The sequence below is a fragment of the Antechinus flavipes genome, chromosome 4 (genome assembly GCF_016432865.1).
Source record: "Antechinus flavipes isolate AdamAnt ecotype Samford, QLD, Australia chromosome 4, AdamAnt_v2, whole genome shotgun sequence".
NCBI lineage: Eukaryota > Metazoa > Chordata > Mammalia > Dasyuromorphia > Dasyuridae > Antechinus > Antechinus flavipes.
Window position 1 is genome coordinate 287,958,503 of NC_067401.1, and position 16,886 is coordinate 287,975,388.

A 16,886-nucleotide genomic window follows, 5' to 3' on the forward strand; every position below is an offset into this window, starting at 1 on the left:
CAGTTAGGGTTTTTTCATATTAATAATCAGCATCTCTAGTTTGCAACTGGTCCTTTCAAGTTGTATCTTTCTTGTATTGATTTAGTCATGTCTGATTCTTTATGACTGTATTTGGGGTATTCTTGGCAAAGATACTGGAATGATCGCCATTTCCTTCTCGAGCTCAGTTTACAGGTGAGGAAATTAAGACAAGCAGGTTGAGTGACTTGCCTAAGTTCATACAGTAAGTATCAGAGGCTGAGTGTGAATGAAGGTCCTCCTGACTCAAAAGTTGGCACTTTATTCACTGTACCAGCTAGTTGCTCATCTCTTGTTCAAGCTCTCATTCCTCCTTACCTAAATTAGTTTATAGCCTCTCAACTATCCTTACCTTCAGCAAACTTTATCTCCTACTTAGATCCAACATCATTTCCCACATAATTATCCCAATGTACCACTGTAATCATATTACTTCTCTACTAGAAAAGCCTTCATTGGCTTACCACTGTCTACAGATATAAAAGAAAAACTTTTAACTTGACAGTCAAGATCTTCCACACAGTACAGCTCCAACCTACTTATCTAACCTTTTCTCATATTTTCCCCCTTTGTCTAGTCTAAATTCCAGCTAAACTGAACAAGTCTCTCAGCTTCCCTTTCTATTTTGCCATTCACTATCTTTGCTCATATTTTCTCCCATTTTTTTCTTTGTTCATATTATCTCACATAGCTGAATGGATTTCTCTCCCCATCATCACCATCTCTTGAAGCTCAGATGCTAACTCCTCTATGAAGCCTTCTGATGTCTTATGTTTCTTTTAGAAATCTTGCTCTTTTCCAATTCTCATAATGTTTTGCCCAGATATCTCCTCTTCACTTACCAAATAGTTCTATCCTAGCTATCTGTGTACTCTCCTTCCCCTATTACACTAAAATCTTCTTAAGCACAGATTCCCTGGGGCCCAGCAAATGGTATCATAAAACTTAGGACTGAAAAAAGACCTTAGAGATGGTATTATGCATCCTATCAATAAACATTTAATAAATACTTGTTAAAGTGAATTGAGCTGAATTCAAACCCCATTATATGCAACGAGCCTCTAGGTATTTACCATGTCAACTTTTCTATGTTTATTGATTTTTTAAAAATTCTATTGACGGATACTTGGAAATTTTAACTTTTTGTACATTTATTTTGTTGCAATGGGATATGATCCAAAATTTCAAGAGCCCTTGGTCTTGAGTTACTGTTTGGTGGTGATGGGTTACAATAAATCATATTCATTCTCTGTCTCTCTCCCTTCTTTCTCGACTTCCCTTCTTTCTCCACCTTCTCCCTCCCTTTCTCTCTCCTCTGTCTCTCTGTAACTCTCCCTCGCTCTATTATCAAACAAGAAATGAATGGTAGGAATAAGTGCTGACTTTCAATGCCATGCTGCCACCCCCATGATGTCAAATAAAAGAGCAGAGGAGGTAAAGTTTCTCTTATTTTATATTCCTCCCACCTATCTTTCTATATTCTCTCTCTCCCTTATGACCTGTGCTCTCTAACAATACAAAGTTTTTCAATACAGTACCTACTCAATTCTGCTCTTCCCAGCTATTCTCCATCTTCTGAAACCCCCAATTCCCTTGCCTTAAAATACCCAACTCCTTAGAGATGGTTTTATTTACTGTTTTTGTGGCTTCAATGCCTAGTATGTAAGAGCTGCTTAATAAATACCTATTGATTGACAGAAGAATATAAAAAGTAAGGGAATGACTTGCAATGTTCAGGAAGCAGATAATAGTTTAATTTGGCTGCAGTGTAGTATGTGAAAGAGAGAAATGGGAAATAAGAATAATGAGGTAGGTTAGTGCCAAGTTAAATGCCAGGATGAGAAGTTTGAATTTTTAGAGGCAATAGGAAGCCACTGAAAATTTTTGAACCAGAGGAGTAATATGATTAGAGCCACATCACAGGAAAGGTTAGTCTTAGCAAGGAAAAGGGCTTCTTTCTTATATAGCAAAAGAGCAGAGACTGAGTACAGATGTTTTGAATGTTGTTGTTTACAATTTTAGTTATGCTATCCTGGGCAAATCACTTAGCCTATGAATTTCTTTTATCAAAAAAAAAAAGGGGAATAATCATAGTATTGACCTTATTAAGAGGATCAAATGATATTATATATTTATAGAGAGATATATAGATAAATGATATACAATAATAAAGTGCTTTGAACCTAAAAACATTATTTATAATTTTTGCTATTATTATCATCTTAATTATCCCCAATGACATAACAATGCTATTTAAGTGACCCAGTGAATGTTTTTAGATGTCTGAAATAAATTGGACTCCTTTGACAATCTGATGAAGACCTTCAGGAAGAAAAAAGTTTTTAAATGCATAAAATAAAATACATAAAGGAAACCAATTATAATAAACTGTAGTTATCTATATCTACATATCTATCTATCTATAAATCCATCTTATTTAAAACCCAACAAATCCAGGTTCATAGGCTCCAGGTTACTAATCCCTGACTTACAAAGGTTATCTGGGGCCACTGAGAAGATGGGAGGATGTGTTAAAAACAAAATTTGAATCCAAGGCTTCCTGATTCCGAAGTCACTTTGCCTCTCTTACGCATCCCTTTGCCACTTGCTATGATTGCTTCATCAAAGTAAATGATATCAAGTAAATGCCCACTAGTTTTAAGACACCCAGGAGGTATTATACATTTTTTAAAAAAGAAACAGGTCATGTTAGCAGCATATTAATGAATAGTTGTTATAAGGTGAGGGAGAAAGTTTTTTTTGAAGGGGGGGGATGGAAGGAGGAGCTTTTTCTTTGCTTTTGCCTCATTCTGGCTATTGAACATCCTCCCTACACAAACTAGAAGAACCATAGTTGGTTGCTTGTTCTGACATTTCTTTGTGTCAATTTGGTCCACTGCATCATGAACAGTCAGACACTGCTGAACAACTCAACAACAACGATGATGATGTGCTAAACCCTGTGCTAAGTGCTGGAGACACAACATAAGGCAAAAGACAGCCCCTGCCTTCAGGATCATATACTATAATAGGGAAAGCTAAGTGAAAACAGCTATGTACAAACAAGATGTTGTTTATCAAACAAAATCCTACAAGCAAGCCATTATTTATAAGATCAATTGAACAGAAGGAATGCAAACAGAAGGTAGCAGAGAGAACTTTATTCCAAATCTTCCTGAGGCTAATTCTCTATGCACTATCCAAAGCTTCTTAAACTTTTTCCATTCATAACTCCTTTTCTACCAAGAAATTTTTACATAACCTTAAGCATATAGATATACAAACCAAACATTTACTGATAATAAATCTTAATTTCATGACCCACACATTCAGTTATGAGACCTTATATGGGGCTGTCAACCACAGTTTAAAAAGTTAGGCACTATACTATGCTACTTCATATATAAGAAAAGTAGATGAGAGGACTTAGATTTTACTTGAGATGTTCATTTCTATTGGTTAAGAAAGAAGGGAAGGCTTGAGGGATTGTAGATGATCAGAGAAGGTTCCAGGTGAATATGATAAAGACAGCCACAGATGTAGATGAAGGTGGAAGAATGCCATTCCGGCACACAGAAAGGAGACGGTAGGATGCAAATGGGAGGCAGTCTTTTGGCTTAGCTGGTGTGAAGACTATATAAAGAGAAGTAAGAAATAAGATTGGACAGGTAAGTTAGAGCCAGATTGTAGAGGATCTTAAACATAAAGATCAGAAATTTTTATACTTCATATGTTGAGGAAGTATTGATGGTTCTTGAGCAAAGAATTGGCATGGTAATAGCATGAGGATGCTATTAGGTACATTAGAATAATTATTTGGGCAAGAGTGGAAGAGGGTTTAAAAACATGACAGATCAGAGCAAGGAGAACATTTAGGAGGGCATTATAATGATCTACATGAATAAATCTTGAGAAAAAGCAACCCTTTGTAATCTTGGACAAATCACTTCTGATTTGTTCTGAGTACTTGGTTGCACCTGTAAAATGAGGAGCAGGATATGGGGCTGAGTGGGCAGGGAGAGTGCACTAAAAGACCTCTAAATTCTTTTATAATTATAAATCTATGGTACCAAGCATAAAAAATGAGGGCCAAACTAGGATGGTTGCAGAAGAGGACAGGTCAATCAGAAAAAAATTATAGAGGAACACAATAAGACTTGTCACATAATTGGATATAAGAGAAAGGAAAGTTCAAAATAGATAAGCCTGGGTAACTGGAAGGATGGTGGTAGGAAACATAAACACAATGAAAGGGGCAGATTTAAATGGAAAGATTTGGGTTCTAAATAAACATTTGTTTATTTAATTTAATTTATTTAATTATTTAACATAATTTTAAAATGTTTTAGACATAAAATACCAACAAAATATCTAGGTGGAAATAACAAACAGGAAGTTGAAAATATAGAACTAGAATTTTGGGAAGACAATGGGGATAAAGAAATTTTGCAAACTCTCAGAAGTGGAAGAGTTCTCAGAGTTTTTCTACGCCAACCTCTGTCTGAATGCCTTTGCAATGTATCCACCAAGTAGTTATCCAGTCTAAAGACTTACAGTATGAGGAAACACACTATTTCCCAAGGGAAGCCCATTCTATTTTTAGATATTGTTACTTTTTTTCTAATAACCAAAATCTGCCTCTTTGCAGATGTGAAAGTTGCTTATGTGGAAGAAATATTTGAAGCCATATGAGTGGTTTAGGTCACTAAACAAGAAGAAAGAGAAAGAAGAGAAAAGAGAAAGAAAAAAAGAAAGAGAAGGATAGGAGAAAAAACAAAGGAGGAGAGAAGAAAGAGAGGAGAAAAAAGAAAGAGAAGAGGGAAGAGAGGAATAAGAAAGGAGGAGAGGAAAAAGGAGAAAAAAGAGGTGAGAGAAAGGAGAGAAGGCAGGAATGAAGAAGAGGAGAAAGGAGAAAAAGAGGAAAGCAAAGAGTGGAGGGAGAGGAGAAGAAAAAAAGGGAGAGGGAAGCGAAGAGCAAAGAAAAAGGGGAAGAAAGTCCTAGGAGAGCAGAACCTAGGCTAAAAACTTGGGAATGTCCCGTATTTCTTAAGATGAAAGAGGATGAAGAACCAACAAAAATAGCAAAGAAGAATAAAAATGGTAAGAGAATCAGGAGATCATTGTCATAAAAGCTAAAGAGTATCAATAAAATAATAATAAAAAATTAGGAAAAAGTGCTTCATCTGAGAACCTAAGTTAAAATCCAGGCTATCACATTTATGATCTGTGTTTTCCTTGGGCAAATCACTTTACCTGTCCAAGATTTCAATTCCTTCATTTGTAATTTGAAAAGACTGAACTAGATTGACCTCTCTAGTTTCTGTCAGCTCTAAATCTCAGATCTAAAGAGAGGTGTTCAATAATATAAAATTTCAGAGAAAAAAAAAGGAATATGAGGACCATAAAGGGAAAAAAGACTACTGAATGGGGCAATAAGATCAAACATGACCTTAGGATGGTTTTCATGGAAATAGCATTTTGTACCTCTCATGTACTTAGCATTCCTGAGTTTATAGTATTTATGTTTATGTCTCATTCTCCTAATAAATTATAAGCTCTATGAAGGCAGAACATTTGACTTACCTAAGCTCTCTCTTACAGAACCCATCACTAAACTCTATACAGCATGTCCTTAATAAATGTTTGTTGAATTGAATTTAAATATTGAATAGCCAGAGATCAAAGGCTACTAAGAATTTTAATGCCTACTCTTGGTGCTATCCAGGGGACAGATCAAAAGGACCCAAACGTCATTTTACAAAAGAATAATTTCATGGGATAAAATCATTTTCACAAGCTGATGAAATCCAAAATAGCAGAGGCTTTGAACTTCCTGTTAGAGGTTTGAGATATAGCATTCTACTTACATGGTTGCCTAGGGAACTCGCCTCATTTATCCTTTACTGTCCAATAATTCACCAGGAATCATCCCCTCTATTCTATATCTCTAACTCTTAAATTCAACCTTAATGGAAAAGTCTTTCCAAAAGAACAGTCTGAAGTTACACATAAGTAATCTGTCAGGGAAATTTTATGGGGGAGGTAACATGACATCAATGCCTTTCACTGTGTTCTAATGAATTCATATTTCTCTATTTGGGTAGGAAGCATTCCTATAATACTCCAAAAATTGTTTTTCATTTCTTTCTCTGAGAATAAGACCTTCCTGGAATTACATTCTACTTAGCTTGATATCTAATTTGGCTTGATAAACCACTGAAATCTTAGCGTGAAAGATTTATAGATATTCTATTAGAAACTGAAAACCATGTAATATTATTCTTACTTTTTACAAGAGTCCAAGAAAGAATATCTCTGTTAACAGTTTTAGTTATATTTTTCACCTTCTGTGTAAGGGAATACTGGTTGAGCTTTTACAAGATACATAATCTTGAACTCTTTTTGCCTAAGAGAAGAGCTGAACTGAGAAGAAAAAGAAGTCAGTGGGTGTATCATGAGGGATGGTTTTCAGAATGATTACTCATATCCATCACCTACTTGTTTTGTATTTGAAAATGAACACTGCAGGCTAAATTCCTTTCCCTATAACTCTTCTAGGGTAGAGGTGGGTAATTATTTTCAGAGAACACAAAAACTGATGGCTGAAATGAGTCAGTACCTGTGGTGACCCAGACATAAGATATTTGCCCCAATTTCTCCCTGCTCTTTGCTGCCAAAATGAGGACCAATCCCAGATCAGAAATTGTGTACACAGATGGCACCAAGAATGCTTTCTTCTCTGCACAGAAACTACTCCTGACCAATTTTTATTTGAAAGCTACAATGGGACATTTTATTTATCTTACCAGTGTAGAGATTTCCAAAAGAAGGTTGGGAAATAACATACTCAATTGTAGTGTTCTTCTTCTTTAATATATGAAAGTTCTCTCTGGGAGCAGATTTCTTGGGGAGATAGCCCTAGTATCAGTTCAAATCAATAATCACCCCAAATACAGCCACCTGATAAAATGCAAACGTTTATTTTCTCCTTCCAAAATAGCCCAGTTAGTTTTTCTTGGAGGCCTATCTTTCTGCTTGGTTCCAAGAGCTCTTGCCTCTAGTCCTTTGCCTCTGCTCCCTTCAGCCTCCAGCCAGCACAAAGGTGGAAGATGGAATGAATCTGTCTCGCCTCCAAAGAGAGCTTCTCTCTGAACTAATTCGACTGGCTCACTGAAGCTCTATTTATGTTCCTTCTCCAAGAGTGGTATTGTGGGATCCGAGAGTGGGATTATGGGTTTCCTCCCAGAGTGCTCTCTGGCCCTAAGAGCTTCTTGCTTATATGAGCTCTCTAAAGGTGTGAACACAAGCATTGTTTCTATCAGTTCTACTTAGTACTTTGTTTCTTCTGGACCATAACATCTCCTTGTAAGATCAGATCAATCATACTGAACCATGCTAAATTAGATAATTATTGTCTCTATTAACTCTAATGACTTTACACTTTGTAAGATTTCCAACACTCAATGTCTCTGTATTTGCATAGTCTTCATTCACAGCATTTACCTGTGGTAATCCATGCTCTCTCCCTACAGAGGGAATGATTTTGCTTACTGAGTCTGTGGGGCCAAGGTGAAGAACATCTGGTCAGTAGTGTGAGGCTAGATGCTAGAGCTGATGCATGTATTTACTTCCTTAATGGATAGCTGGGGAAGAGGCAGGTGTCCTTTAAAACAACAAAATGCCAGAAGCATCTCAAAGTTAAAAAAAAATTCCAGCCTAGAGATTCCACCAACTGAAGGTATATTTAAGTCAATAAGCTCTTCCTTTGAGACACATACAAGCAGCTTCTTAGGGTAAATGTATTCTTCATTCGCACCTTAATGGCAAATACTTTCATGAAAAAACCAAATAAAATTAAACTCAGTGACCTCAAATTTTGATTTGACAGCAAAGATGCAGAAGAAAGGAAAGTCATAGTTAGAAGGGCTCTCTGCTATCCTCCTCCCCCAATTCCTTTTTTATTATGAATATGTTTTACCGTCCTTATTATGAGGGCTCACTTTCCCTCATTTTTAGGATAACCCTAGAATCTGTCACCTAGGAATCCTGGTGAAATATTTCAGCAATGTCCCCATGTTGTATCTAGAACAATGGTTTAGCTCATCAACAAGGACATGGTGGCTTACCCATCCTACAGAACACCTTATCTGTCATGGGGCATTCATTCGTGTACAAATGCATTAAATAATAAGTATTTATTAAATATCTGCTTTATGCCAAGCATTATTATTTACTACCCCTAGGGATACAAAGACAGAAAACAAAAATCCTTGATCTGAAAGATCTTCCATTCCATTAGAGACAAACAACATGTACACTGATAAGTTCATAAAAATTACAATGTAAATTCAAAATAATATTGATAATATTGGTAGGAAGGACATTGATTGAGTAGAGATAGAAGGTGAGGATAGGAACACTTTTTCATATGAGTGGTAATAATTTCAATTTCATCATCTGAAAATTGTCTGTTCATATCCTTTGACCATTTATCAATTGGAGAATGGCTTGATTTCTTATAAATTAGAGTGAATTCTCTATATATTTTGGAAATGAGGCCTTTATCAGAACCTTTAACTGTGAAGATGTTTTCCTAATTTGTTGCTTCCCTTCTAATCTTGTTTACATTAGTTTTGTTTGTACAAAGGCTTTTTAATTTGATGTAATCAAAATTTTCTATTTTGTGATCAATAATGGTCTCTAGTTCATCTTTGGTCACAAATTTCTTCTTCCTCCACAAGTCTGAGAGATAAACTATCCTATGTTCCTCTAATTTATTTATAATCTCGTTCTTTATGCCTAAATCATGCACCCATTTTGATCTTATCTTGATATATGGTGTTAAATGTGGGTCCATGCCTAATTTCTGCCATACTAATTTCCAATTATCCCAGCAGTTTTTATCAAATAATGAATTCTTATCCCAAAAGTTAGGCTCTTTGGGTTTGTCAAACACTAGATTGCTATAGTTGACTATTCTGTCTTGTGAACCTAACCTATTCCACTGATCAACTAATCTATTTCTTAGCCAATACCAAATGGTTTTGTGATTGCTGCTTCATAATATAGTTTTAGATCAGGTACAGCTAGGCCACCTTCATTTGATTTTTTTTTTCATTAATTCCCTTGAGATTCTTGATCTTTTATTGTTCCATATGAATTTTGTTGTTATTTTTTCTAGATCATTAAAATATTTTCTTGGAAGTCTGATTGGTATAGCACTAAATAAATAGATTAGTTTAGAGAGTATTGTCATCTTTATTATATTCGCTAGGCTTATCCAAGAGCACTTAATATTTTTCCAATTATTTAAGTCTGACTTTATTTGTGTGGAAAGTTTTTTTTTTTGTAATTTTGCTCATATAATTCCTGACTTTCCTTTGGTAGATAGATTCCCAAATATTTTATGCTGTCAACAGTTATTTTGAAAGGAATTTCTCTTTGTATCTCGCTGTTGGATTTTGTTGGTGATGTATAAAAATGCTGAGGATTTATGGGGATTTATTTTATATCCTACAACTTTGTTAAAGTTATGAATTATTTCTAATAGCTTTTTAGTAGAATCTCTGGGGTTCTCTAGGTATACCATCATATCATCTGCAAAGAGTGATAGTTTGGTTTCCTCATTGCCTATTCTAATTCCTTTAATCTCTTTCTCGACTCTTATTGTAGAGGCTAGTGTTTCTAATAAAATATTGAATAATAATGGTGGTAGTGGGCAACCTTGCTTCACTCCAGATCTTACTGGGAAAGGTTCCAGTTTTTCCCCATTGCATATGATGCTTACTGACAGTTTTAAATAGATGCTCCTGACTATTTAAAGGAAAAGTCCATTTATTCCTATCCTCTCAAGTGTTTTTATTAGGAATGGATGTTGGATTTTATCAAATGCTTTTTCTGCATCTATTGAGATGATTATATGGTTTTTGTTTGTTTGGTTATTGATATAGTCGATTATTATGCAAATAATTTGTTGTTCAATCATTGTATCTAGAGATCAGTGCATCTGATTCTTCATGACCATATTTGGAGTTTCCTTGGCAAAAATATTCAAGTAGTTTGCCATTTTCTGCTCCACTTATTTTATAGATAAGAAAACTGAGGCAAATAAGGTTAAGTGATTTACCCAGGGTCACATAGCTAGTAAATGTATGAGGTGAAATTTGAACCCAGGAAGATGAGTCTTCCTGATGCCCTGCCACTCTATTCACTGTGCTACCTAGCTGTCAGGTAAATGAAAATTATTATTACAAATATTTCTAGTTCTAAAATGATGTTCCTAATGAAGGAAAGGTTTGATATTTCTTCAAAAGGAAACTGTAAATTAATTAAGGTATGGGTTCAGGCTTCCATTTCCCCTACCCTTTCCTCCCTGGCAAACAATTCCCAGGATGTGGAGTAGACAGAACAATTCTTAGAATTTATAGAACAAATTGACCTAACCCTTATCTACCCAACCCATACATTGAGAGCACAAATCTCAGAGTCAGTGAGAGACATGTTTTTGTTTAAATTTGTTGGTTTCCCCATTTGCTATTTTGAAATAATTTTCATGCTTAGAATGTAAGACTACATTCTCAGCTAATGAGGATGAGCCAGTAGGAGGATTAATGTGTCAGGGAACATATATAGTGCCCAGGCTGCTTATGCTCTGGGGCCTCACTTTCACCTCCTATATGGTAGGCTTCTAATAAGAAATGAATAAAACTTTTTCTTTATACATTGATAGATCTCTGAAATTTATTGGGTGGGTTACATGCCACACAGTTTGGGGGTTCATCTGGGATCACATGATCATTAGGGGGTCATTAGGCTCTTGCAATTTGGCAAAAGGCACCCTGCCACAGTTTGAGAGTCCTTGTCTTTGAGCAGAGAAACTTGGTGTAAAAATAAAAGTAAATCCATGGTTGAAAATCTGATGGGTCAATGAGAGAATGGCAGTCAGGCAACTTTTGTGCACAGAACTCAAAGACAGGTAAGCTAGATCTTGGAATTTAAGTATACTAGATTCCTGGAGGATCAAAACTGTTTGAGTGACTGAGATTTTGGGGCAATCCTGCCAAATTGAGTGTAAAAGACTGGAATCTAAGCACACTTGATCCAAAAAGTCTCCTCAAATATTTGAAATGGGAAGTGTTCAGTCTAAGCCTCCCTCTGTAGAAAAGAAAATAGAGATACCGGTAGATGGTCAATTGGAAATCACCCCCATTGAACTGGATTCAGGCTGAAAAAGCCTTCATTAAATTGGGAGATTTGGACCTGATATTGAAGTATCTATGCCTGGGGTCAGTGACAACATTGAAGGAATTTCATTCAATTGATCTCTTATAAAAAGGGCAATTTTAAATTCATTTTTTGCAGAATGTCCAAAGTAACATTCTTTGCCTCTTTGGCATAGATGCCATGACCTTGCCTGCTGTGAAGACATTCTCTTTTCAGTGCCAGCCTCCATTTTTTTAACAGGACTTTGCCACTAGGAAGTCAGTCTCCTAGCAAAGCTAACTTCCTTTTCAACAATAAACTTCCATTTTTTGCCACTTAATATTTCAGATTCATGAATTCTTTCATGAAAGACCTGCACCTCTGATCAAAAGGGGATTTCTACAATTCTCTGATTCCCACCAGAACCTTATCAAGTATGTAAAATTGGAAACTTAATTGGTTGTGATAGATTGGTTATATTCTATTTGAACTGATAAGCAATGGATTTTTTCTGAGATCATAGAACCCAAATTTGGTTTGTTATCTAGTATCCTGAATGTTATTAAAATATAAATGGAAAAATTAACAGGAACTGGAAAATGTGTTTAAAAAATCTTTTGTTATTATCAGCTTTTCTATCTCAGTAAGTGTAATTTAAGAGAATCTGTATTTCCACCTTTGTTTGTGAATTAAGAGGAAGTTACAACCAAGACCATTTGGCTATTACTTAATGAAAATTCTAAGATTGTTCATTATATTAAAACCTACAATTGGTAATTATTATATGAGTAGAACAAGAATAAAAAGGAGAAGATTTAGTAGTAACTGGAGTGGAGAGATCCTTGATCTGTAAATTAGTCCAAAATTTAAGAAATTGTTAATGGATGGGAGTAAAGAAAAAAATTCTGTGTATCTATATAGAAGTTACTCCTATATATGAGAAAAATTAAAGAATAGATGTAAATCCCAAGGGTGGAGAATAATTTGTGAGGCAGAGACTAAATTATACAATGGATGTTGGAATTAAAGGTGTTGAAACATCAGGTAGTATTTAAAATACACCCTCTTTTGATAGAATGCAAATGGTAGAGATAGGGGAAGTTTTAAAATTCTCCATTTAAAATCAATCTGAAAAATGCAGATGTGATGTGTGTGTTAAGCAATATTCTGTATCATTGGAGGGAAAAATAAGATTGCAATCAGTAATAAAGGGACTTGTGAAGGATGGCCTATTCAAACTTGGAATGTCCTCTTTCAATATACCTATTTTGCTCCTTAAGAAATCAGATGAGACTTATGTATTAATACAATTCCTTGGGGGAGTAAACAATTTAGTGACATATTAGAGAGCATCAGAAGGGAATAACCCCCAATGTAGCGGGGAATTGTTTGACTGAAGAGGAAAATGTTTAAAGGAAGTGGCTTTGTAGAGGGAGGAGTGGGAAACAAATGTTTGTCCTTATCCCCACTTTGTCTAAGTAGAGTTAGCCCCAGTCTGTTCTAAAGAGGAAGAGAAAAAGTTGGAAGATATTGGAGCAATAAAAATCCTCTGAAGGAAGGAGAATGCTGAATAATAACACCTTAACTGGGGAGATTTTAATTGTATTCTATTAAGAAAGCTATTGGGATGCTCAAGCAATGTGTGATGTCTTTTAAGAAAATTTGTACAAAATTGATATGTACAACTACCACATCTTGGAAAAAAAAATGCCGTTTCTGTAGACCCATTACTGGTCAATTTAGGTCTACAGAAATAGTTAAAAGTTACAGAACTATTAAAAAAAAAACATTTTTAGCAGATTCTGGGGCTTTTGAGAATAAGTTTTAAGTGTCTTGGCATTATCAGCTAAATTGAGTTTGTCTATCATATTTTTAAGTAGATTTAATTTACATGAATAAAACCCTTCTGCAGGAAACTGCCAAAAGGGGAAAGGGGAGTGCGGAATACTCTCTCTGGGTTTTTCCAAGCTTTCCAGATTTGTGGAATCTTATCTTGGCTAGAGAAGTGTCCCTGGCTGACCTGAATTCTTCTGGGGTTTGCATTAGTGCCCCAATATCTTTTGACATGGGCCTCCCCAGCATTTCTGGAATAAAGGGTAAAATAGTCACTGGGCCACAGACCTGGCCCCTAGGTCCAAATTTTTTTTGACTCTCTTTCCCCAGGATCTTAGAGTCTGCCAATTTCTTAAACCCTTGTGGTCAGACTTGAAAGGGCAGTATTTTACTATCTTAAATTTTGGGGCCGTTTGTGTTTAAATTGGAATTGTGATTCTGAAATTGTATGGAATAATTAGTAGTAACAAGTGTGTGGTAAAATTGTGAATTTGTTTATTCTGGTATGAGATTTTGGAAATGTATGCATTGATATTGAAGTATTGTAACTAGAAATTTAAATCTGTATTTGATTTGGTTTTAAGTTAAAAAATTTCTGTTCTCTGGTAACTCACCTAAAGAGGTCACATGTTTATATCTTCTAATTAGATGAATTTTGCTTGCTAAATTGTATATTGGGTAATTTGTAAAAATTGTTTGAGCTGTGCTTTAACATTTTGGCAGCCCAGCTGGATATGTGGCACAAATTTTGTGAAATTTGATCCAAAACTATTTAGAATATTAATCTTAAAGTTTTGTCTTATTTTCTTCCTTTAACAAAGAAGTAAAAGCAAGAAAATTTGGTGTATGGATTGTGTAATTGCAAAACAAATTGTATCTTGAAAGGTGTGTGACGTGTATAAAGATAAATAAGGAGGTATTGAGGAGGTGTCCCTTCCTGATTGACTCCAGTATATTTAGGTTAGGGTTTTAATGAAATGATATCAGTGGAGAAACTGGGATATAGGGGATGGGTGGAAGCTTTTTCCTGAGTTCTGATGTTTTAAGAGGGATTAGTGGAATAACATTGGAACAAATTATACCTTAGTAGGGATTGGTAGAGATTATTGATTCTGATAAAGGAACATTTTGCTTTTAAAGTTTTATAAGACATAATGGGGAAGGATTGCAAATTGAGTGGCAATTCCATACACCTGGGCATCTGCCCTTATTTGGGAAAGTGGAAAGAATGAATCAAATTCTTAAGAAAATGATTACTAACTTGATATTAGAGACTAAATTACCTTGGACCAAATGTTTGTTCATTGCTTTGTTAAGAATTAGAACCATTCCCAGAAGTGACCTGGGACTTTTCCCCATATGAAACTGATTTATTTTATTTGGGAGGAGAAAGGGAAAGGCCCTGTTTTGAAACAAAGGATAAGTCTTTGAGGAATTATATACTGGCAATGTCCTCCTCCCTTTTTAGCCCTTAGGAAACAAGGATTGCTGACCCAAACAACACCGTAGGAGTTTGCAGTTTACAGGAAAGTGGGCTCTTGCTAAATCCTGGAAGAAGCAGAGTGGGAAGGACCTTACCAGATGTTATAGATCACTGAGACTGCAGTCTGGAGGCTGAAGAATATGAAGCTTACAGGACCTGTGGAGGACCTCAAAAATGGACTGTTAAGGACAATTTATAACTTCTAAAATTGACTTTGCAATTAGGAATGTTTTGGTGGGAGGTGGGTCTCACTTTTACCTCTTGTATGGTGGGAATGATGACTGCTTCTTATGAGAACCAAATAAAAGTTTTTCTTCACACCTGGAGAGATCTCTGAAATTTATTGGGTGGGTCACATACCACACACTAAGAACATAGAGCCAGGTATGAAAATCTATGCCCCTGAAGAGAAGTTATTTACTTTTTATATATCAAAGACTCTTTTGGTGGTCAGGTAAGTCTGAGGAGTCCTTTTGCAAATTGTTTTTAACTGTGCAAAATAAAATACTTGGGATTACAAAGGAAACCAATTATATCGGAATATGGTTATCAAAACATTTTTAAAAATATCAATTTGCAAGGACAAGATTTAGAATTCTTGTTCCTCTTTCCAATGATGTATTCAAAGTCCAATTAGTCCAAAGCAGTAAGCTGAATGAGGAAGAACCATCTTCTTCTCCTTATGACCTCTTGTCCTGAAAACAGACTTAAGGTCTTGGTATGGTTTTGTTTGTTCTATGTGTAAGGAGAAACCTAGATCTGAGAGATTGATCCATGGAGGTCTTGGAGCCCAGGTCTCCAGGTCAAATGTTGTAGGCAGTTTAAGGTCCAGGAAGCTAGCTCAGGGAGACTTTGGAGTAAGAACTTGATGGATTTTATGCTCTATAAGAAGTGAACAAATTGTGAATCCAATCTCCCTCCCCACAGACTAAAAGGAAATAGGAAAGATTATTCCCTCCAAAGTGTTGGGGGAAAGTGTTTATTTGCTTTTATTATACCTTTGAAATGAATATTTCTTTGTAAGAACAAAAATCCAAGAATCTTTACTGTAAAAGAATAATATAGAGATTGATTATCCAGTTTACAGTAGTTTACCTAATCTTCTTGTTTTTTTTTCCAGCTCTGATCTTTTGCCTTTTTTTCTATTTCACTACCTATTAATACTTTGATAGAGTATGAAAGGGGAAGGATAAAGGACCACTGAACTGTTAAATGGTTTTGATTAAAAATTAGGAAAGTAAAGCAATAAACACTAGCAGATAAAATAGAGGTCTTAGGTTATTTGTGGATTTCAATTATCTATACAGTTTTCATTCCTTCCTTTAGACCTTTCCATACAAATGGATGACAGGAAGATTATTATATATTTCTGCATTTGATGTTTTGCAACTGTAAAATAAGATACCCCAGGAAAAAAAATATTACAACTCACTTTTCTGGAATCAATAAATTCTATAGGTACAAGTTAGATAGCAAAATTTCAATTAACTAGAACAGAAAAAAAATCAGCTAGACACAAATACATATTCAAGAGTTACTGTTTATAAAGCACTATATGCAGGACACAACAAAATTTGATTTCTAATATCTTATTTGGGGTTTTGGGGGAAGAAGTTGCAAATAAAAAAGTTCACATATGATCCGGGAGAAAATGCTGAATTTGGATTCAGACACAGATTCAAATCCCTGCTCTGCTTCTTACTATTGATATGACTTTTGACTAATCACCTAATAAAATAACATAATAATGCATCAGATCGTGCAGTGGATAGAGTAAGAGCCTGAGGTAAGGAAGACTCATCTTTGTGAGTTGAAATCTGACTTCAGACATTTACTAGCTATGTGACCCTGTGCAAATCACTTAACCCTGTGTGCCTCAGTTTTCTCATCTATAAAATGAGCTGGAGAAGAATATGGCAAACCAATCCAGTATCTCTACCAAGAAAACCTCAAAAAGAATCATGGAGACTCAGCCATGGTTGCAAGAACTCAATAATAGAAGATTGGTAATAACTAATATGCAAGTGAAAAAAGTTTCCAAATATAAGGATGAAAATGGGAAGATAGCTGGAAACTTCCCCCCAGGCATTGTAGTTGACCGAGAATACTTTCCTGATATCTGCCACATCTATGAAGAGTCTCAAGTAGCATTGACTGTAACTGACAGTTACAGGATATAGTTACAGAACTAGGGCTGGCAGAAATCTACTTTTCCAGTGAACAGAAGTGATGGACAATCCTGGGATTTCTGCTCTCAGATCAACCTCCAATGATAAATAGCTTAATTCCAAACCACTGATTTGCCAAGCAATTATTTTCTCTTATCCCAATATTCAGCAGAAATAAGGTC

The 16,886-nt window shown here is 35.4% G+C and overlaps 1 protein-coding gene across 2 annotated transcripts in view; it reads right to left on the reverse strand.

Moving 5' to 3' along the window:
• Positions 1 to 16,886, reverse strand: part of METTL24 (methyltransferase like 24) — a 181,588-nt gene that overhangs the window by 42,983 nt on the left and 121,719 nt on the right. The window contains exon 5 of one of the 2 annotated variants that reach the window (XM_051997537.1): positions 3,450 to 3,651. The exons of the other annotated variant lie outside the window; for it this stretch is intronic. Within the exon in view, the coding sequence (XP_051853497.1) occupies positions 3,478 to 3,651 (174 nt within the window). The 3' untranslated portion in view covers positions 3,450 to 3,477. Of the gene's footprint in view, positions 1 to 3,449; positions 3,652 to 16,886 lie in introns of those variants that run through there. 2 annotated transcript variants of the gene reach the window in all.